This window comes from Cervus canadensis, chromosome 3, assembly GCF_019320065.1.
Source record: "Cervus canadensis isolate Bull #8, Minnesota chromosome 3, ASM1932006v1, whole genome shotgun sequence".
In the NCBI taxonomy this organism is placed as follows: domain Eukaryota; kingdom Metazoa; phylum Chordata; class Mammalia; order Artiodactyla; family Cervidae; genus Cervus; species Cervus canadensis.
In genome coordinates this window covers 14,826,146-14,850,878 of record NC_057388.1, presented here as the reverse complement: position 1 = coordinate 14,850,878, position 24,733 = coordinate 14,826,146, and the positions used below count along the sequence as shown (strand labels likewise).

At 36.4% G+C, this 24,733-nt stretch overlaps 1 protein-coding gene across 2 annotated transcripts in view; it reads right to left on the bottom strand.

Annotated features, from left to right (window-relative positions):
• The window catches only part of GLCCI1 (glucocorticoid induced 1), a 114,254-nt gene that overhangs the window by 27,914 nt on the left and 61,607 nt on the right, over window positions 1-24,733 (bottom strand). Inside the window, exon 4 of one of the 2 annotated variants that reach the window (XM_043462683.1) lies at window positions 2,493-2,609. In XM_043462683.1, coding sequence (XP_043318618.1) covers window positions 2,493-2,609 — 117 coding nt within the window. The remainder of the gene's footprint in view (window positions 1-2,492; window positions 2,610-24,733) is intronic. The other variant, XM_043462684.1, reaches the window with a different exon arrangement.

The following is a 24,733-nucleotide window of genomic DNA, read 5'->3' as shown; positions in this document are numbered from 1 at the left end:
TGAGTGCAAGTGTGTGGAAGTTTATTCTTTGGCATTGCCCTGTTCCAGTCCTGTGGCCACTGCTGAGTTTTCCTAATTTGTTCATCTGTATGGACCTGTTATATCCTTTGTAATAAGCAAGTAAATGTATTTCCCTGAGTTTTTTGAGCCCTTACAGCAAGTTACTGAACCTGAAGTCAGAGCTGTCAGAATCCCTTCTTTATTACTGGTAGGTCAAAAGTACAGATGATGACCTGGAACTTTCAACTGGCATCTGACGAGGGGCAGTTTCATGGGGTGGAGTTCTTAATCTGTGGGGTTGGTGCTAACTCCAGGTAGTCAGTGTTGTAACTGAATTGTGGGATGCCTGGTTGGTGTCTGGAGAGTTGGGAGAATTCATTAGTTAGTGTGGAAAAAACCCCATGCGTTTGGTGTCAGTAAAGTTATAAGTAGAAGGAACAGTATTTTACCTTTACTAGTACAGGAGAAAATAATAGATTTTTATGTGTTTATATCTTACACATTTATTAAGTTCTCAATCTTTTTATTGTGAAAAATTATAATTAACAGAATAACTAATAGGTGTACATAATCCAGCTCCAAAACTTATTAACAGTTTCTAATCTTACTTCGTCTAAACATCCATTTGCTTTTGCTCTTGGAGTATTAACACACATTCTAGACTTCATATTTCATCTATAAGTATTTCAGTATGTATAGCAAGATAATTATTTTTAGACATAACCACAATGCCAAAAAAAAAAAATGTAAATTGGGAACAAGTGTATAAATCTTTTCTTGTTAATCAGTGAGTCCATAGATATACAGGAAAGGTGCATGAAATAAATGAATAAGAATGAATAGTATATTAATTATACCAGATTAACAAGAAAAAAAGGAAGGCATATGTGGATTTTCTCTTGAAATGTTTGCAGTGTTGGTTTTACAGCTCTGATGAAGTATAATTGGTATACAATAAAATCCTCCCATTTTAATATGCAATTCTTTGTGCTTTGTAAATGTATACAGTCATCGAATTATCAGTATAATTACATTTTAGAAACTTCTATCATCCAAAAAAATGTCTCTAGGGCTTTTCTACAGTCAGCTTTTCTAATACTTTTCAAAAAGGCAACATTTTGCCTTTTTGAAGATGTAAGGTCATGTAGCCTTTTGCTTCTGACTTCTTTAACTGGCATGATGTTTTGAGATTCAGCCATGTTGTCATAAATACCATCAGTTCCTCCTTTTTACTGCTGAATAGTATTACACTGTATGGATGTATGAAGTGTTGTTTATCCATTCACCAGTTCATGGATATTTGCTGCTTTCCATGTTTTGAGTTTTATAAATGCTGCTGCCATGAACATTGGTATAGATGTCACTGTGTAGACATTATGTTTTATTTCTCATGGACAGATACCAAAGAATAGAATTCCTGAGCTGTATGGTCTGTGTATGTTAACTTCTTCAGAAAATGCCAAACTTCTTTCCAGAGTGGCTGTACCATTTTGTGTTCCCACCAGCGACATGTAGTTGTTCCGACTGTTTCACATCCTCATCAGCACTTGGTACTGAGTGCTGTACCAGTATTTCCCATTTCAGCCATCCTACCATTAGTTTTAATAGTTTAGCAAATTCACTTTAGTTTTCTAAATATACAACAATATCATAAATAGTGATAACATTTCTTTTTCTTACTGCTCTGTCTAGAACCTTTAAATGAGCAGCAAATAACATCAGTAATTACAGACATCTATGACTTAACTTTTATTTTTAACAGAAATACTTTCAGTTTTTTACTGTCAGGTTCTCACCAATTTGCAGGTAGTTCCATTAGGAAGTATCCTATTTTAAAATAAGTTTATCACATATGGATACTCAGTTTTTATCAAGTGTTATTCAGCATTAGCTTTGACTTTCTGATGCAATGAACTAAATACATTTCCTAATGTTGAATCATCCTTACATTTGTGAAATTAAACCCCTAATTAAATTTTTTTTTGATACGCAACTTGAGCTGCTTCTGCTATACTACTATATTTGATTTACTAAAATTTACATTAATATTTGTAAGTAAATTTAGAATATCATTTCCTAAATTTTGTTCCATAGGATATATCAGTACAAGTTTGGCAGGGTGGGGGGACAAAAACACTAATTCTCAATTTCTTCATAAGTAAAGTGGGGTAAAATATACAAAGAGACACAGAGATAGATGGGCTAAGCTACTATTAGAAGATTAAATAAGAAAATGCCCAGAGTTGCTTAGTCAGTGAATGAGCTAGGATTTCAGTCCAGGACAGTATCAATCATCCTTGAAACCATTATACTCTGTTATGTCTATTATTAAAAGATTATACATATGGATAAAAGAAAAACATTTTTTTTAATAAAAAACATTGTAATTTAATCAAGCTAGAGATATACATTAATTTTTTTTGAATCCTAAAAGGATGGACTCTCCCTTAGAAAGTAATTATTCCAATCTGGACAACGAGCTGTTGGCCTACCTGAGAGTGACTGATTGCTGCATGGTTGCCATGGAGAGGTGACTGACGGTCCTTCTCCTTACTGTGCCGGCTACTCTGTTTACTGCGTTGTAGCTGCTGCCTCAGTTTGGCAATCTGCTTTGGGGAGAGGGAAAGAGAAGGAAGAAGAGAACAAAAGTGAATACCAAGCTTTAAGCATTTACTTTTTTAAGTTCGGATATTAAAAAATAAAAATTTTATCAAAGATTTCAAGAAGAGATATTTCATTACAGTGATTTATTCTCCAATTTTTAATAGTTGAAACCATTGAAAATAAGAAATATGTGCTACAAATGCTTCACTTATGCAATTTAAATAGTGTTGTCGGTAAATACGTAGACTAAATTTCCCCAGATCATTTCATATTTTACCTTTGTAACACCAGAGACATCTTCCCTTCTAAGCATTTTTTCTATGGTGTAAAACTAGTATTTCATATGCCTACTGATTAAAGTCAAATCCAATCTCTTAATATATAGGGACCACATTAGTTTCTAAGTTCCCATCTTATATAGACAAAATTGATCTCGTATACTAATTTCTGAACATTAAAAAAAAAAAAAATCCCATGGTGTAAATCCTTACGGCATTTAGCATTAGTTACTTGTATTTAACATCTTACTATATATTACTTTTAGTCACAAAATTTTTACTTTCCAGCTTTATTGAGATATAAGTGACATATAACATTGTGTAAGTTAAGGTGTACAACATGTTGATTTGATGCTATTTTATATTGCAAAATGATGCTACTATAGCATAACAGCTCTACCCCATTACATAATTTGAGATTCTCTTAGCAACTTTGAAGTAATAACACTATTAATAACTATAGTCAAAATTCTATACTTTAGATCCCCAGAACTCATCCATCCTGTAACTGAATGTGAACCCTGTTGCTATGCCCCATTTCCTATATCCTTCAGTCCCTAGCAACCACCACTCAACACTCAGTTTCTCTGAGTTTGGCTTTTCTTCTCTGGTATCACAAAGAAGTGATACCACACAATATTTGTCTTTCTCTGACTGATTTACTTCACTTAGCATAATGACCTCAAGGTTCATCTATATTGTTTACAAAAGGCAGGATTTCCTTCTTCCTCATTGCTGAATATATATGCCACGTCTTCTTTATCCACTTACTCACTGACAGACACTTGGCTATAGTGACATACATTTAAAAACAAATATAACTTAGAAGTATTTTCCTAAATGGAATAGTAATACTCCAAGGCTTAAGAGAAAAGTCATTTCTATAATATGGCTTGGAATTCATCAAAACTATTAATATATTTTAGGTGCTATATAATCATCTTAAACTGTGCCAGACCATAAGGAAAGTATACCCGAGCATTTTCAAAGGGAATCATTAGCAATTTGGGGCAAGTTACTTAATATTTTCCTTGTAGATGATGACATGAATCAATTAGTAGGTACTTCTTGAATGCCTACAATGAGCCCAATTTTATGTTATTTACAAGGCAAAGTGCCAGTACAAAGTAAAGTCTGTAAAATATATTGATTTTCTCAAGGAGATGTTAGCAAAATGCTTACCTTGAATAACCACGGCAATAAAAAGCAAAATAGACAGTTGCTATTAAAGCCTATAAATGTTCAAGGGGAAAAGCATATAGATTGCTGGGAAATTTTATTTTTACCTGTGGCAGAAGAGAAGCAGCATGGAAGAAAATAAGAGAACCTAAAAGAAAATCTACATTTTTCCTTTTAAGTAAGATCCTGAGTCTCCTCTAGTGTTTTGAATCTCTTTGTAGCTTTAAGGATATCACATACAATTTCCTTACAAAGATATACAAATGAGATTGTCTATGTTAATATTTGTGTTCCTTGCTCTCTGTTGAAATGACATCACTTTGTTCTAGAGAATATTAATTGTCCTGAGAAGAAGGATCAAAATTAGTTGGTAATCATTATAAATCAAAATTGTACAAGTTATTTAATTAGGACAGGGGTATAAAATTAAGTGGTTTCTGAGTAGTTTTAGTGGTGTTTCAAAACTGGCATTTTGAAGAGCTTGTAAAGAAAAGCCCATAATGCTTACAGATTAATCAAAGCAGTGTGTACTTTTTCATTTTTAAAATAATCTTTAAAAAATAAATAAAAATAATCTGAAAACTGATCAATCCTAATCACTCTCTTTTTAAAGGGCTTTGAGATATCATAATAAACCAGAAGTTTTTGTTCTTTAACATACCACTCTTCAACGTAATGATACATATCCTACTTTGCTTGGAATACCAACTTACACTATGCAACCTTATAGTTTCCACATAATACTGTTTATCTCTGGATTATAACATAGTTATGCTTTTGTTTACAAATTAGAGATTACAGTAAAAGGGAAGCCCATCTTACTAGATATATAATCAAAACATTACAACTCTTACTCAGGAACCATGTAGAATGAAAGCAGGGTATAATAAACCTTCCTTTGCTTCAGAATGTAAGAGATTCCTGTGTTTACTTACACGACATTCAGAAGAGTGGCTTACCTATATAACAACCGCAAATATTCTTGCCTTCTATACTTTCACTTAGAATCCTCCTTCTCTTCTCCCTTGGATGCTCAAGAGCCCATGGTTATCCAAAGCCATCTCTTCTCCCTAACCTCAGCACTAGTAGACACAAAGCTATCTCTGGGAGGAAGGGGCCGATGTGTGTGTTAGTTACTCAGTCGTGTCCGACTATTTGCGACCCCATAGACTGTAGCCCGCCAGGCGCTTCTCTCCATGGAATTCTCCAGGCACAAATACTGGAGTGGGTTGCCATTCCCTTCTGCAGGGGATCTTCCCGACTCAGGGGTCGAACCCACGTCTCCTGCAATGCAGGCAGATTCTTAACCATCTGAGCTACCAGGGAAGCCCCAGGAAGGGACTGCGGGAGTTGTAATTTCTGCTCTACAGTCATACACCCCCTCCTGCCTAAGACACCCTCTCTAGACAGTCTCATGTTCCAATGTATCACACAAAGCTCTTAGCTCTGACTTCAGTGAACCTACTCACCCTGGTTACTAGAGTGAAACTCGCATACAACCTTCCTTTATAAAGGGAACCCTGAGTTATACTAACTGGATTTCTTAAACTACAGATGAATCTTACTTGTGTTTCTAAATATTCATTAGCAATGCTTAAGAAAAAAATTAAGAATGGACCTTGAGGGTATTATACTAAGTGCAATAAGTCAGATGAAGAAAGTTAAACACTGGATGAGCTCACTTATATAAGGAATCTGAAAATAAACACACACAAAAAACAACTCAGAGAACAGCTTGCTGTTTGCCAGGGGCAGAAAATGGGTGAGAGTGGTCAAAGGGTAAAAGCGTCCAGTTATAAGATGAGTAAATTTTGGGGTGTAATGAATAGCATAGTGACTATAGTTAATAACACTCTATCGTATATTTGACAGTTGCTATGAGAATAGATCTTAAAAGTTCCTATCCACACATACAAAAATTATAAAATTATGAGGTGATGGATGTGTTTACTAACCTTCTTGTGGTAATCACTTTACAATATATACATATATCAAATTATTATGCTGCATATACCATAAGCTTGTATGATGTTATAAGTCAATTATACCTCAATAAAACTTAAACAAAAAAAAAATTAAGAGGGAAGGAGAGAGAAGCATTCTCTAAACATGAAAGGGATCTTAAGCACATGAGCTCTGACATTTTAAAAAGTCAGGGAATAACTACCCCGAGGTCACAAAGAAGAAATAATAATTGTAGAGAGAAGAATTATCATGAATATTCACTAAGAAAGATGGTAACGATAACCCTATATGCAAAACAGAAAAAGAGACACAGATGTACAAAACAGACTTTTGGACTCTGTGGGAGAAGGCGAGGGTGGGATGTTCTGAGAGAATAGCATTGAAATGAGTATACTACCAAGGGTGAAACAGATCACCAGCCCAGGTTGGATGCATGAGACAAGTGCTCAGGCCTGGTGCACTGGGAAGACCCAGAGGGATGGGATGGAGAGGGAGGTGGGAGGGGGGATCGGGATGGGGAACACAGGTAAATCCATGGCTGATTCATGTCAATGGATGGCAAAAACCACTACAATATTGTAAAGTAATTGGCCTCCAACTAATAACAATAAATGATTAAAAAAATAAATTGGATTTAAAAAAAAGAAATGACTAAAATATTTGTGGAATTAGATCAAGAAAAATTAAGAGATTGGTCCCACTCAAAATCTAAGAACTGGGAACACATTTTACTGTACATTTTTGGAAACCTGGTCATATCACCCTTGTTTATTTGTAATTTTTTTCCTGATAGTTTCTCCCATTATTGTTAACACTTAAAAAAAAAACAGAAACAAAAAAAAACCCCTAAACTCTAAGTTTCAAAATACCAGTCGATTATTTTTGCCTCAGGTACTGGAAAGAAGGAAGGGACGGAGGGTAATATTTCTTAGAATGAATTCTATTCTATAGTAGGCAGGGAACTGAGAAATCTTTAACCAGACTAAGTAGATGCAGTAGGAACGGAAGCAAGCTCCTGGAGCTTTTGAAAAAGAAGAAAAAAATGAGATGACAGATAGATTAACACCAGGAAAATGACACTCTGCCACTCGTATTTATATTAAGATAAAATATTTTATATTTTGTTCTCATTCATTTTTCAATAAAAACATGAGATAAATGCTATTATTATCCTCACTTTATAGGTGAGGAAACTGAGGGGCAGGAAGGTTAGTTTGTTGAAAGCCATAGAGTCAAGTGGTGAAACAAGTATATGAACTTAAGGAAGTGGAATTCCAGAGTTTGCTCTCTTAATCACTATTCTATATTGCCTAAAGAATCAAATTAATAGCTCACAAGGAGAGAAAGAATCTTACAAAAAGTAAGACAGACATATAAATAGGAAAACATACAAATGACGACACCTGAGCTGTTAAAAGACCAAAAACAATTACTAAAGATATTAATCCAATAAATTTTCCTGAATATATAGTTTGAGAAGTTATAAACCTCAAGCTGTTATTCCCTTTTATATGAAAAAGAGAATACGTGACAAACTTTAGAGCTTACAAAGATCAATGTCTCAAAAGGAAGGTTCTGCAGTCTAAAAACAAAGTTTACATACTATATTCTTTGACAAGTGTTCAAAGGAATTTAAAAAGCAACAGTACCTACTGCAACACTAAAAGTAAAATTTTAAACTTCTTTTTACTTAAATATGAACAAATCATGCTGTTTTCCTTCTTTCTTTCATTTTCCAAAAGATAAATTAGCTAATGAAATAACTGGGGCTTCCATGGTGGCTCAGATGGTAAAGAATCTGCCTGCCATGCAGGAGACCCAGGTTGGATCCCTGGGTCAGGAAGATACTCTGGAGGGAGAAGGGAATGACAACCCACTCCAGTATTCTTGCCTGGAGAATTACATGGACAGAGGAGCCTAGTGGACTACAGTTCGAAAGGACTATTCATTCAGTCCTCTGATATCCAAATGCACACACATAGGCATATGTGTGTACAAATGTGCATATATAAAGAACACACAGATGTGTAAGCACATATATATGCATAGAGAGCTATCACCAGTACACACGCATGCCCACCTGCAGACTCACAGAAACCCCCACCCCAGAACAAAGAAACAGATATTTCCATATACAGATTTATCTCCACAGATACAGCTAGCTTTGGGACACTTTAGTTTTTGATACAGCAATTTATTTACCAATAAGGTATATTTGTCAATAGAGGAATGCTGATAATAATATCAGACTAACATGGAGAAAAAAGTTCACAAAGCAACTAGATTGCACAGACACACTGAAACCGTTTTACAGATGAGGAAGCACTTTAAAAAATAAAGTATCTTTCCCAAGGTCAGTTAGTCAGCTCAGTTGCTCAGTCGCGTCCGACTCCTTGCAACCCCATGAACCGCAGTGCACCAGGCCTCCCTGTCCATCAACAACTCCCGGAGTCCACCCAAACTCATGTCCATTGAGCCAGTGATGCCATCCAACCATCTTATCCCCTGTCGTCCCCTTCTCCACCTGCCCTCAATCTTTCCCAGCATCAGGGTCTTTTCTAATGAGTCAGCTCTTCTCATCAGGTGGCCAAAGTACTGGAGTTTCAGCTTCAACATCAGTCCTTCCAATGAACACCCAGGACTGATCTCCTTTAGGATGGACTGGTTGGATCTCCTTGCAGTCCAAGGGACTCTCAAGAGTCTTCTCCAACACCACAGTTCAAAAGCATAAATTCTTCGGTGCTCAGCTTTCTTTGTAGTCCAACTCTCACATCCATACGTGACTACTGGAAAAAACACAGCCTTGACTAGACAGCTTTGTTGACAAAGTAATGTCTCTGCTTTTTAATATGCTGTCTAGGTTGGTTATAACTTTCCTTCCAAGGAGTAGGCGTCTTTTAATTTGGTAACACAACTAATAAATGGCAGACCCAGTCCTTTAGCCTTTAGTTCATAATCTCTTTCTATTAGCTACCAGTGCTGCTGAAAGTAGTACTATATTAATGTTCACAAATAACTACTAATGTATTGGCTCATAATCTCAACCACTTCGCAAAGTAACTTCCTTTCTTAATGCTGGAGATATTGCAAGACGTGAAATTGCAGCAAAGATGAGCAAAACATTTGATGTAGCAATTAACTGACTACATACTAACTTATTGATATATTTCTTTTTCAATAGCAGTTTGATGACCCTAAGTACCATTCTTATTGGTCCAATTTTAAATAAGGAAAATATGACATCTTTACGATTCAATTTATTGTGAACTCAGAATTTATTGGATGAGCATTTGTACTTTTAAGGTTTTACCACATAATTAAATAAAAATTCTTCAGAATGTTGTCTTTTAGGTCCAGAGAAAATACTACTGCAGTTCTTTTCCTCTAGTATGGTATGATAAAATAATTCTTTTTAAATAGCAAAAGTTAACAGAACATTAGGGCAGAAGTTATACTATTAGTAATGATTATGAGGAAACTTTTATTTTTCTTACTGAAAAAAGAAAGACCCCAACAATATCTGTTAATCACTATTTGATCAGAAACAAGAAATGTCCCTAATCATTTCACTTAGAGAAAAACTATCCCAAGTAATAAGAGAGCTTATCGATGAGATGAAGAAGCAACCTATGATTTTTTTCTTATATCCACTGAAGAACTTAAAAATACTCACTTTTTAAACTTATCTTTATCAAAATCAGAAACAGTGTAAAAGAGTCAAAGCAACGATAGAGTAATATCATTTATATTCTGTCTGGGAACGTCGCCCTCTGGGATAAAGAGGAGGTTTACTTACTCCTTACTATTAATATAAAAACAGTGGATTCTCCAAGTTCTGTTTCTCTCCTGTAATGTGACCTATTATATGTGCAGGCATCCACTTAGACCCTCTCCATCACCCCCACTGGGGTTCACAGGAACTAATGCAAACTCAATAGTCTTGTTACTTGCTATGCTGTAAATAATAAAGTCCACTGTCTCTAAACCATGAGCCTCATGGCTTCTGCCAGCATCCATGAACTAGTAAAAGGCTAACTTATTAGGCTATCAATAGAAAAAATAAAATCCAAGATGTTAACCTGTGTATTTCCTCTTTTGCCTCAAATGAAGAGAAAGGAGTTTTAATGAAACGTCTTGGAAAGACTGATTGTTCCTCACAGATAAAAGGACATGAAAAACTGGAATCTGACTCCCACTCCTGATACCGATAATGTTGAGCTAGGATGATGAAGATTTACTGTTGCATCAGAGTCAGCCTCAACTTCCAGGTATTAACCAGATTTTTTTTTTAATTATGGAATATTTATATGCTATAATATTATCAACATTAAAATGCCAATTTTGAAAATTTTTAGCAATGTACAAAAAATTCACAGTATAATGCCAAGAAAAAATCATGATTCAGAGAGTATAAGTATTGAGTTATGCCAGTTTTAAAAGATAGATGATTATAAAATACATCAAAATGTTAATTTTATTATCTTTAGGTGGTAATTACAGATGGGTTTAATTTTTTTCTTTATATAGTATTTTCACTACTTTCCAAATTGTGTTTAATGGACATATACTAATACTACCATAAGGAAAATATGTTGTTTTTAATAGAAAGAATTGCTTTAGCCTAATTCATGAAGATGTTGTGAGTAAAATGAAATAACAGGAGCTTAAAAAATTGAATTCTGACAGACATGTGCTACACAATTCAAGTATTTATGTTAAAGGAAAATTTTGACCAATGTCTCCATGCATAGCATTTTTTCTTAATAATGAATGGAGGTTCCTGGAAGTAATTGTCCCAGTCATCAGAGAGGCACAGGATAGCCACTACCACTTCAGGTCTAGTTTTGTATGCTGACCCTGGTGTCCAAGAAAGAGTCAAAGAGACCTTGGTCGTTATATAGCAGCTTGATCCAGTCATCAGGAGGGATGGCAAACTCTGTGGGAAAGTGTTTGTGCCTGAGGTGGGAAGTGTGTAGACAGACTCTTTTGTTTTTTCCTGTGGCTTCAATTTCAGCCCTCTTTCTCAGCAGGCAGCAGCCACTATCTCATGTCATGGTAAGTTGGAAGAGGGTTAAAATAGGTTCTTGGGAAATGCAAGAAGGCAATAAGCAGGGCTGCAGCTGGGGCTTGGGCCAGAATTAGCTTGGCGTCCTGGGAAGGTAAGATAAGGTAAGGTAGGTAACTAACTACTACCATTCACAGACAGTTTTGTCAAGTACTTGCTAGTCATGATTTCATCCAGTCCTCTAAAAATATGAGCTTAGTTATATTATTTCTTTTTCCTCCTCCTCTTTCTTTTCTTTTTCTTTTTATTTTTTTATTTTTTTTTAAATTTATTATTATTTTTTTGTCATACATTGATATGAATCAGCCATAGAGTTACACGTATTCCCCATCCCGATCCCCCCTCCCACCTCCCTCTCCACCCGATCCCTCTGGGTCTTCCCAGTGCACCAGGCCCGAGCACCTGTCTCATGCATCCCACCTGGGCTGGTGATCTGTTTCACCATAGATAGTATACATGCTGTTCTTTTGAAACATCCCACCCTCACCTTCTCCCACAGAGTTCAAAAGTCTGTTCTGTATTTCTGTGTCTCTTTTTCTGTTTTGCATATAGGGTTATCGTTACCATCTTTCTAAATTCCATATATATGTGTTAGTATGCTGTAATGTTCTTTATCTTTCTGGCTTACTTCACTCTGTATAAGGGGCTCCAATTTCATCCATCTCATTAGGACTGATTCAAATGAATTCTTTTTAACGGCTGAGTAATATTCCATGGTATATATTTAAACGTGCGAGTTCCTCAGTAACCATCTGGGAAATTTGGTAGTGAGAGTCCCAGTGGAGGGCTGGCTTAGGTTCTACCTAGGAGGCCTACCCCAAAGGGTAAACAGAACTCAACACTGGAGAAACTGAATGTTATTTCTAGAATTCTAGGGGCTTTGGAGAAAGTTGGATAGAACCATAGGAAAGAGATATGCAGCAACAAGGGATGTCCAAAGAACCCAAGAAATTACAAAAGAAAGTCAGTTTCAAAAATCTGTCAAGACCGGGCAATAGAAAGGTACCTTATAACAGTACCAGCAGTAGGAACATTTCTATTCCCCTTATGTCCCCACAGGGATTCCCTGGTGGTTCAGGTGGTAAAGAATCCGCCTGCAGTGCAGGAGACCTGGGTTTGATCCCTGGGTCGGGAAGATTCCCTGGAGGAGGGCATGGCTACCCACTCCAGTAGAGTGGAGGATTTGCCTGGAGAATTCCATGGACAGGGGAGGCTGGAGAGCTACACAGTTTATGGTGTCACAAAGAGTCAGACACGACTGAGCAACTAACACAACACTACCTCTCCACCTCTCCCCTAAGCTCCAACTCCAGAGGCTCAGATGCAGTAGCTATGGAGTTAGGACAAAGGTAAGCAAAAAAGACAAAAGGAGCTTTCAGGTTTCCTTCCCTCAGGAAGCCACTCAGTGGTAGTACGCCCTAGCTAGAAGAGGAGCGACTACAACCATGAAATGAGGAGGCGGCTATACGAGAGACTGGAATGCATGCTCACTTAAAGGAATCACAGGAGCGTCTGAGAGCTTCTAGTTTTGCACTGAACTTCTCTTACCAAATAAAGGATGGTGAGAGTTAACATAAAGTCCTTTTATTATCCCTTAAAGCCTTAGCTGCCTTTCCTAATATGTAATCAAGCTCTTTAAACAGCAGATTGTACCTACTGTTTCTTTTGAAATTCTACGGGCTTTTACACAATTTTGAGAATACAGCCTTATTCCTTGATGCTATCCATGAACAAAGGCAGTGCCACTACAAGCTGATAATGTATGCTAAAAAATATCTTCAAAATTTACCTTTTTTCCTCTTTTACCTCTGTTAAATGTATACAAATCAAGTACCATAAAAATAGAAATACAGTCCCACATGTAGAAAACAAATGGTTACCAGAGGAGAAAGTGGGGTGAGGGGGATAAACTGGAAGACTGGGTGTATGTTGACATAAACACATTACTCTATAAAACAGATAACTAATAAGGACGTACCCAATAGCACAGGGAACTCTTCTCAACATTCTGTAAAGAGCGATATGGGAAAAGAATCTGAAAATGAGTAGATATATGCACATGTATAACATTCACTCTGCTGTATCGCAGAAACTAAGACAACACTGTAAATCAACTATACAGGTCATACGATACAACCCATAACTACACTGTACACGGCTGTCAATTACAGGTTCTGATAAATGAGTTGATAATCTGATTCCCATTTTTTTCATAGGAAATATGCTTTTTTCTAATTGCAAGAATGAGTATGTGTGTGTGTGCCTGATCTACAACTCACTAGACCTAGAAGTGGAAATTTTTGTTTTGTTTATCCTCCAAGGAATTGGTGGGCTTTTTCAATCTAAAGACCCACGTCACTCTCCAAATCCAGCATAGTCTCAAATTTTAAGAAATATTTCTTTGCTGATAACCTACTATTCTTACCTTTGGAAACATCTTAGTCTGTTTTCCATGTTTCTTAACTTCTCTTTCATATTTTTAACCTCTATATTTTTAACAATTATTTTTTATTGAAGTATAATTGATTTACAATGTTGTCTTAGTCTCTGGTATATGACACAGTGTTGAGTTGTAGATCTATCTATCTATCCTTTTTCGTATTTTCTCCATGATGGTCTACTACAGGATGCTGAATATAGCTCCCTGTGCTATGCAGCAGGTCCTTACTGGTATCTACTTAGTATGTAACCATTTGCATCTGTGAATCCCAAACTCCTCATTTATCGCCCCCGCCTCCTCTCTTTCTCCTTTGGTAACCCTAAGTTTGTTTTCCATGTCTGTGAGTTTGTTTCCCTTTTGTAAATAAGTTCATTTGTATCTTATTTTAGATTCCACATCTGAGTGACATCATAATGGTATTTCTTTCTGACTTACTTCACTTAATATGAGAATCTTTAGGTCCATCCATGTTGCATTAATGACATTAATTCATTCTTTTTTATGGCTGAGTAAATCTTTATCTAGTGCTGCTATGAACATCTGGGAGCATGTATCTTTTTGAATTAGAGTTTTTGTTTTTTCTGGATATATGCCCAGGTGTGGGGTTGCTGAGTCATATGGTAGCTCTATTTTTACTTTTTTAAGGAACCTCCATACTGTTTTCCATAGTGGCTGTACCAATTCACATTCCCACCAATAGCACACACAGGAGCGTTTCCTTTTCTCCATACCCTCTCCAGCATTTACTGCTTGTAGATTTTTTAATGATAGCCATTCAAACCGTCAATTTCTATCTTTTTATTTTATATTCTAGATGATTTGCTCATCCAGACTTTCTCATTTGACACTTTTGATTCACTAATTCTCAATTCTGCTATGTCAACTTAATCCACTGAAGAGTTTACTTTCAGTTTCACCAACTTTTATATATACAAGCCTTGGAAAGCACCCTTTATCATTCTGCTTATTCTTACTTACTTCTGTTCTCATTGTGAGTTACTGTTTCATTTGAAATTCTTAAATATTCTAAGTTATTTTTGGAGATTGTGTTCTTATTTTCCAAGATATACCCTATTTAATATATCCACTGGCTCTTATAGCAATACATTTCCTTCACTTCAGTTCAGTTCAGTCGCTCAGTCATGTCCGACTCTCTGCGACCCCATGAATCACAGTATGCCAGGCCTCCCTGTCCATCACCAACTCCCGGAGTTTACTCACATACCCTAAAACACTTACTTGCAAGTTCTCTGTATGTGGGAGTTTTATCCTTTGTAAACTACTGTCTGTCTCGCTCGTAGTTCAACTGATAAAGAATCTGCTTTACTGCCATATTATTTTATGGTTACTCAAGACTATGGTGTTTCAAAGGTGTGTAGCTTCAGAGCAAGACTTAAATCAGGAAGATTGGAGCTTTGCCCCCACATGAGTTCAGCTCTATTCCAGACACCATATCCACACATAGCATACGGTTACTATTTCCATTTTTTTACAGATGCCTGTCTGGCCCACAAGAACACCAACAGTGTCAGGTGAAGTTATTTCAGATCTAGTTTTACTGTTTAGACACATGTCCCACTTCCCTGCTTTAAGCATATAGCCAGTTCCAATCTCCCATTTACAAGACATGTTTTACCCTCTTAAAAGGTGGTGGTGGTGTTCAGTCGCCCAGTTGTGTCCGACTCTTTGTGACCCCATGGACTGCAGCAAGCCAGGCCTCCCTGTCGCTCGCAATCTCCTGAAGTTTGCCCAAATTCATGTTCATTGCGTCGGTGATGCCATCCAGCCACTTCATCCTCTGACGCCTGCCCTCTTCTCCTTCTGCCCTCAATCTTTTCCAGCATCAGGGACTTTCCAATGAGTCAGCAGTTTGCATCAGATGACCAAAATACTAGAGTTTCAGCTTCAGCATCAGTCCTTCCAACGAGTACTCAGGGTTGATTTCCCTTAAGATTGACTGGTTTGATCTCCTTGCTGTCCAAGCAACGCTCAGCAGTCTTCTCCAGCACCATCATTTGAAGGCATCGATTCTTCAGTGCTCCTCCTCCTTTATGGTCCAGCTGTCACAACCGTATGTGACCACTGGGAAGACCAAAGACCTTTGTTGGCAGAGTAATGTCTCTGCTTCTCAACACATTGTCTAGGTTTGTCATGCTCTCCTGCCAAGAAGCAAATGTCTTCTGATTTCATGGCTGCAGTCACCATCTGCAGTGATTTCTGAGCCCAAGAAGAGGAAGTCTGTCACTACTTCCACCTTTTCCCCCTCTATCTGCCATGAAGTAATAAGGCTGGAAGTCATGATATTAGATTTTTAATATTTAGTTTTAAGCCAGCTCTTTCACTCTCTTCCTTCACCCTTATCAAGAGGCTCTTTAGTTCTTTGCTTTCTGCCACTAAGGTGGTGTCATCCATACATCTGAGGTTGTTTGTGTTTCTCCCACCTATGTTGATTGCAGCTTGTAACTCATCCAGCTCGGCATTTTGTTCATGATGTGCCCAGCAAACAGATTAAACAAACAGGGTGACAGCAGACAGCCCTGTCGTACTCCTTTCTCAATCTTGAACCAGGCAGTTGTTCCATACAGGGTTCTAACTGTGGCTTCTTGACCCGCACACAGGTTTCTCAGGAGACAGGTAGAATGGTCTGGTATTCCCATCTCCTTAAAATGTGTAGTAATCTACAATTTCTTAACTTTGGCTCAACTCACAGAAACCTGGCCAACACGATACAGATTTCTATGAGTCAGATAACATCAGCATCTACTCATCATTAAGGATTTCCCTTCTATTCATGATCTGCAGGGGGTTCCCTTGTCTTAAATGTAGCTAAAATATATTTAGGTAGTTCTTTGAGCATTTTTCACATTGTAGTCTTATAAGCTTGGAGCAAAGCATAAGTAGACTATACAGGTGATTTCACTGACATTTAAGTCAGAAATCCAGATGCAAATTATCTGAGGCGGGAAGCATATCTCTAACTCAGGAAGAATGGATGTGATACAGCTGAATTTGATGCCATGACAAGGAAGCAGGTCAACGTTATTTTAAAAAAGACACACACAATGAATTTTAGTAGCATATAGTTTTAAAAATATTACTGTTTCAATAACATTAATAGTTTTGGCTTTCATAATTTCCTCAGATTCCAATTTTGTCATCTTTTATAACTATTCTTAATATTTTATTTAGTCTTTACCCATATACTCATTTTCAGGCTCAGTTATATAAAATCTACCATGAATATACCATGCAAAGCCTACTAGTCTTTTATGTCTATTCCTCTTTTTTTTTTTCATCTTTACTGAAGTATACTTCACATTGCCTTAGCTTCATCCATTGTAAGGGTAAAATTAAATAAGTTGTAATCACTTTGCAGAGTTGTACAAAGTAATCACGAATCAATTTTTAGGACTTTTTCATCACCCTCCATATTTGCTTTGAGTCTATTTATAGCCAATCACCACTGCCTCCACCCTAGTCCCAACCACATGCAACCACTAATGGGCTTTATTTCCTCTATAGATTTGCCCTTTCTGGCACTTCAAAATAAATGAAACCATGTAATATGTAATCTTATTCATCTGGCTTCTTTCACTTAGCAGGGAGTGGCAAGCTACAGTCTGCAGGCCCAATCTAGTATGCCACATGTTTTTGTAAATAAAATTTATTGGAACGTAACCATACTCCATACTGTCTGGCTGTTTTCACACTACAGCAGTGGAGCTGAGGAGCTGCAACAGAGGTTCTGTGACCCACACACCATAGAATATTCACTATCTGGCTTTTCAGAGAAAAACAAAATGCGCTGACTCCTGACTTAGCAAAATGTTTTTGAAGTCCATTCCCACTGTAGCATGTATCAAGATTCACCACAGTGCTCCTTCTTATTGCTGAGCAGTACAGTATTGCATGAATACACGACATTTTCTTTCTCCATTTACCAAACAATGGCTATTTTGATTTTTTTTAGTTTTTAGTTATAATAGTACAAGCAATTCTGCTATAATGTTTGTGTAAATGTTTCAACATAGACAGGTGTTTTCAGGACTCTTATAGAGTGCCAGAAATAGAACTGCTGGGCTATATGCTAAATTCCTGATTGCCTTTTTGTTTATTCACCTCTGGCTGCGCTGATTCTCTGCTGCTGTGCACGCCTCTCTCCAGGGGCAGCGAGGGGTGGCTACCGTTCGTTGCAGAACACAGGCTCTCACTGCGGAGGTTCTCTTGTTGTGGAGCACAGGTTCTGGGTGCGTGAGCTTCTTCAGTGGTTGCAGCACACAGGCTCAGTTAACTGCGGCTCGTGGGCTCTAGAGCACCGGCGCAACAGTGTGGCACACAGGCTCAGTTGCTGTACATGAGATCTCTTTGGATCAGGGATTGAACCTGTGTCCCCTGCACTGGTGGGCAGATTCTTAACCACTGGACCACCAAGGAGGTCTCTCTGACTATCTTTTAAAGAAACTGTCAAACTGTATTCCAAAGTTGGCTGTATCATTTTAGATTCCCAACAATGTTTAGGGTGCCAGATGCTCTTCAAATTAGTCACTGTAGTAATGTGTAGTTGTATCCTGAGGTTTAAGTCTACGTTTGCCTAATGTCAGATGATGTTGAATACCTTTTCATGTGGTCATTTACCATCCATACATCTTTAATGAGATATTTCTATCAAAGTATTTTACCCTTTTTTTTTTTTCATTTATTTTTATTAGTTGGAGGCTAATTACAATATTGTGGTGGTTTTTGCCATACATTGACATGAATCAGCCATGGGTGTACACGTGTTCCCCATCCTGAACCCCCCTCCCACCTCCCTCCCCATCCCATCCCTCTGGGTCTTCCCAGTGCACCAGCCCCGAGCACTTGTCTCATGCATCCAATCTGGACTGGCGATCTGTTTCACACTTGATAATGTGTTTTGATGCTGTTCTCTCAGATCATCCCACCCAGTATTTTACCCTTTTTTTTTAATGGGCTGGCTTCTTATTGATTTTTAAGAGTTCTTTATATATTCTGGATATAAGTCCTATATCAGATATTTCTGTCTGGTCTTGTCTTTTCATCCTTTTAGCCATGTAGTATAAATGTTCATTTAAATGAAGTTCATTTTTTTTTTCTTTTATGGCCTTATTACTGGTACTGTATCTAAGAATGTCTTGCCTAATCCAAGGTCTTCTAGAAGATCTAAAATTTGAGACCTTATCCTCAGGACTATGATCCATTTTGAGTTCATTTTCCTCTATGGTGAGTGTCAAGGATCTAAGTTTCTTTTTATTTTAACTTTTAATTTTGTATTATTTGTATAACAAACAATTTTGTGATAGTTTCAAGTGAACAGCAAAGGGACTCAGCAAATGGACTCATGGATCCACTCTCCCCCAATCTCCCTTCCCAGCCAGGCTGCCACATAACACTGAGCAGAGTTCCGTGTACTATACAGTAAGCCCGTGCTGGCTATCCTTTTCAATATAACGGAGTGTACATGTTCATCCCAAACTCCCTAACTATCCCTTCCCCATCCTTCCCTCCTGCAATCATAAGTTCATTCTTTAAGTCTATGAATCCTTTTCTATTTTGCAAGTGAGTTCTTCTGTATCATTTCTTTTTAGATTCCATATATGAGCAACATCATACAATATTTCTCTGACTTTCTTCACTCAGTATGACGATCTCTAGGTCCATCCATGTTGTTGCAAGTGGCACTATTTCATTCTTGTAAATGGCTGAGTAATATTCCATTGTGTGTGTGTGTGTACACATATACCACATCTTTATCCATTCCTCTGTCAATGGACATTTAGATTGATTCCAAGTGGCTATTATAAACAGTTCTGCAGTGAACACTGGGGTACATGTATCCTGTTTTTCTCCGGATATATGCACAGAAGTGGGACTGCTATGGATATGTAATTATTCTAGTACCAGTTGTTAAAAACACTGTCCTTTTCAACTGAGTTGTGTTGGCAGCTCTGCTGATAACTGACCATAAAATATAAGGATTTATCCTTGGGTTCACCATTTTGAATCATTTGTATTTTTTCTTTATGCTAGTATTTTGCCAAATTCATTAATATAGATTTATAAGAAGTACTGAAATTGTATCATGAAGTCCTCCAAAATTTTCCTTGTTTTCAAAATTACTTTTGCCATTCTACGCCCTTTGTATTTCCACAAACATTTTAGGATCATCTTGTCAATTTTTACCAAAAACAAAAACCCTAAGAAAAAACAGGGATTACACTGAATCAATTTGAGGAGAATTACCATCTTAATAATAATACTGAGTTTTCCAATTCATGAACAATCTTCCTAGTTATTTAAATTTTTAAAAACTTTGTCCAGCAGTTTTTTTTTCAGTGTACAAATTTTGAACTGCTTCATTAAATTTCTTCCTAAATATTTTAATATTTTTGATTCAACTATAATTAATTATTTTCTGATTTGGGGATTGTTCACATCTGATACCTGGACAAACACTTGATTTCTGTATGTTGATTTTTTTTTCCTGCTGAACTTGTATTAGTTCTAGTAATTTATATATTTGTATGTTCCCTAGGAATTTCTATATACAGGATCATATATCTGTGAACAAAGACAGTTTTGCCACTCCCGAATGTCTTTTATTCTTTTTTCCTACCTGACTAGAACCTCCTCTACCATCCTGAAGAAAAGTGGTAACAAGGTGACAGTGGACATCATTCCTTAGGAGGAAAGCATTCTGGATTTCACCACTGAATATAGTGTTATCTACAGGTTTTTCAGAAACGGTCTTTATCAGGCAGAGAAAATTCCCTTTTATTCCTGATTTAGAGATTTTTTTTTTTTAAGTCATGAATAGATACTGTAGCTTGGCAAATGCTTTCTCTGACTCTACTGAGATAATTATGTGGTCCTGTTCTTTAGTTTATTAATATAGTGTATTTACATTAACTGAATTTTGGATCTTAAAACAACTTTGCATTTCTAGAACCAATCTCACTTGCTCTTTGTGTATAATCCTTTTTATAAGTTGCTAGATTTGGTTTGCTAATATTTTGTTAAGGATTTCTACATCTATGTTCAAGAGAGAAACTGATCTGAAATGTTATTTTCTTGAGACATCTTTGCCTGCCCTTAATATCAGATAACTCCAGACTGATAAAATACATTGTGAAGTGCTCCCTTCTCTTTTATTTTCTGAAAGAGCTTTTGAAGGATTGTTTCTTCTTTGAATATTTGATAGAATTCACCATATCAAACCCTGGGATTTTCTTTGCAGAGATTCTTAATTCCTTAATTTCTTTACTTGCTACAATTTCTACTCATATTTTTCTATTTGTTCTTAAATCAGTTTTGGTAATTTGTTTCTTTCTAGTAATTCTTGTCTTGCTAGAATTTTATCCACTTCATCTTATGTTCTATTAATAAATTGATGACAAATTTGATTATAATATCCTTTATAAAACCTTTAAGTTCTATAAGGTTGGTAGTGATGTCACCCCTTTCACTATTCATTTTGGTAATTTGTGTCTTTTCTTTCTCGGTCAATCTAACTAATGGTTTGTCAACTTTGTTCATACTTCCAGAAAACCAACTTTTAATTTCACTGACTTTTCTCTAGTGTTTTTCTGTTTCATTAGTTTTTGCTATGTTCTTTATCATTTCCTTTGCTTGCTTTCAGTGTGATTTTCTCTTCTTTGTCTAGTTTCCTAAGATGGAAGCTTAGGTACTGATTTGAGAATTCTCTTTTTCTTACATGTGCACTTACATATAAATTTTTCTTTAAGTACTGCTTTATCTGTAAACATAAATTCTAAGCCGTCTTTTTGCTTTCATTTATTTAAATATTTAAAATTTCCTTTGTGGTATTAGGTAAATGTTCTTTAAATGACAAATATTTGGGTTACAAGATTATTTTCTGTTATATGATTTCAATCTTTCATAACCTAATGAGTCTTGTTTTATGGCCCAGTTTATGGTCTAACCCAGAAAATGTTTCAATTTGAAAAAAAAAAAAATGGGTATTCTACAGTCAATGGGCAGTTTTCCATGTATGCTAGGTCAAGTTGACTGATGATACTGTTTAAACTCTTCTATCTCCTTGCTGGTTTTCTACCGAGTTCTATCAAATATTGTTAAGCGAAACGATTTCTTCTTCCACAGTTGTGCTTCATGCATGTTGAGACTGTTGTCAGATGTATAAACAATTGTGAAATGTCTCTGTCTTCAGTAATATTTTTTGTCTAAAGTGTATTTCATCTGATAAGAAAACATCATTACTCTTTTCACTGTGGAGCTTTCCCCATCTTTTATTTTCAACCTACCTATTCATATCTTTGAGTATAAGGTGTGTTTCTTATAGACGAGATATAGGTGAGTTTTGCTTTTCTATCCAATTTGACAACCTCTGCCTTTTGAACAGAATGTTCACTCCATTCATTTAATGTAGTTAAATAATTGGATTTATTCCTGTCATTTTGCTATTTTTCTACTTGTGTCACATCTTTTTCATTCCTCTCTTCCTCCTTTGGGTGCTTTCTTTTGTGATATTTTTTATTGTATCATTTTATTCTACTTTTGATATTTTCTATTCTTATATAGAGTTATTTTGTCAGGAACTGCTCTAGGGATTATAACATGAGTTTTAATTTATTATAGTCTACTTCAAAATAATATTTAATTCCAGTAAATGGGAAACTATATTCCAAGATATTTCTTTTCCCTTGTTCTCTTTTGTGTTATTACTGTTATATTTAATGTATATGTTATACACCCAGCATAACAGTATTATAATTATTATTTCATATACTCTTGTGTTTTAAATAGGTAAAAAAATGAGAAAAATATATCTACAGGTTGCTTTATATTTACTCACATATTTGCCATACCCAACACTCTTCAATTTTTCCTACCGATTTGAATTAAACTGGAGTCAGTACCTTCAGTATTTCTTGTAAGACAGCCTAGTAGCAGGAAATTCTGTCAATCTTTATCTCGGAATACTTTATTTCACCTTTATTTTAAAGGTTTTCTGAATATAGAATACTCAGTCGATATTTTTTCTTTTAGCACTTTGAATATGTCCTGCTTTATGGTTTCTAGTGTACTGATAAAAAAAATCAGCCATTATGGTATTATTGGTCCCCTATGTAATGAGTCATTTTTTCTTCCAGTTTCAAGATTTTCTCTTTTCTTTTGGCTTTCAGCAGTTTACCTATGATGTGTCTATGTGTAGTTTTTTTGTTATCATACTTGGGGTTTGTTGAACTTCTTGAATTCATAGAGTGTTTTTCGTCAAATCTGGAAGGTTTTCTGCCATTATTTCTTCAAATTTATCTCCTCTCCCCTCTCCTCTCCTCAGTCTCCATTTTGTGTATACATATGAACTTAATGTTTCCCCACAGGCCTTTGAGGCTCTTCTGACTTTTCTTCCATCTTTTCCTCTGCTCTTTGAGAGTATTCTATTGACCTGTACTGAAATTCACTGATTCTTCTGCCATCTCAAAATTTCTTACCAAGTTCATCTAGTGACTTTTTAATTTTAGTTACTATACATTTTAACTCTATAGAGTTTTGTATATTTTTTCTAATAATTGCATCTTTGTGGATATTCTTTATTCATTGAGTCACAGATGTCCTACTTCCCTTTAATGCTTTAAACATGGTTTTCTTTAGTTCTTTGAACATACTTGTAATAGCTGCTTTGATGTTTTAGTCTGCTAAATCCAACATATGGAGACAGTTGGATACAGTTTCTACTGAATGTTTTTTATCCCTCAAGTGTCAGTTCAGTTCAGTCACTTAGTCATGTCTGACTCTTTGCGACTCCACGGACTGCAGCATGCCAGGCTTCCCTGTCTATGACCAACTCCCAGAGCTTGTGCAAATTCATGGCCATTGAGTTGGTGATGCCATCCAACCATATCACCCTCCGTTGTCCCCTTTTCCTCCTGCCTTCAATCTTTCCCAGCATCAGGGTCTTTTCCAATGAGTCACCTCTTCATATCAGGTGGCCAAAGTATTGGAGCTTCAGCTACAGCATCAGTCCTTCCAATGAGTACTCACGATTGATTTTCTTTAGGATTGACTGGTTGGATCTCCTTGCAGTCCAAGGGACTCTCAAGAGTCTTCTCCAACACCACAGTTCAAAGCATCAATTTGGTGGCGCTCAGCTTTCTCTATAGTCCAACTCTCACATCCATACATTACTCCTAGAAAAACTATAGCTTTGACTATATGGACCTTTGACAGCAAAGTAATGTCTCTGTTTTTTAATATGATGTCTAGGTTTGTCATAGCTTTTCTTCCAAGGAGCAAGTGTCTTTTAATTTCATGGCTGCACTAACCATCTGCAGTGATTTTGGAACTCAAGAAAATAAAGTCTGTCACTATTTCCATTGTTTCCCCATCTACTTGCCATGAAATGATGGGACCGGATGCCATGATCATCATTTTCTGAATGTTGGGTTTTAAGCCAGCTTTTTCCACTCTCCTCTTTCACTTTCATCAGGAGGCTCTTTAGTTCCTTTTTGCTTTCTGCCATAAGGGGGGTATCATCTGCATATCTGAGGCTATTGATAGTTCTTTCTGCAGTCTTGATTCCAGCTTGTGCTTCATCCAGTGCAGCATTTTGCATGATCTACTCTGCATATAAGTTAAACAGCAAGGTGACTTCTTTGGAGAAATGTCTGTTTAGTTCTTTAGCCCATTTTTTGATTGGGTCATTTATTTTTCTGGAATTGAGCTGCAGGAGTTGCTTGTATATTTTTGAAATTAATCCTTTGTCTGTTTCTTCATTTGCTATTATTGTCTCCCAATCTGAGGGCTGTCTTTTCACCTTACTTATAGTTTCCTTTGTAGTGCAAAAGCTTTTAAGTTTCATTAGGTCCCATTTGTTTAGTTTTGCTTTTATTTCCAATATTCTGGGAGGTGGGTCATAGAGGATCTTGCTGTGATTTATGTCGGAGAGTGTTTTGCCTATGTTCTCCTCTAGGAGTTTTATAGTTTCTGGTCTTACATTTAGATCTTTAATCCATTTTGAGTTTATTTTTGTGTATGGTGTTAGAAAGTGTTCTAGTTTCATTCTTTTACAAGTGGTTGACCAGTTTTCCCAGCACCACTTGTTAAAGAGGTTGTCTTTTTTCCATTGTATATTCTTGCCTCCTTTGTCAAAGATAAGGTGTCCATAGGTCCGTGGATTTATCTCTGGGCTTTCTTTTTTTTTTT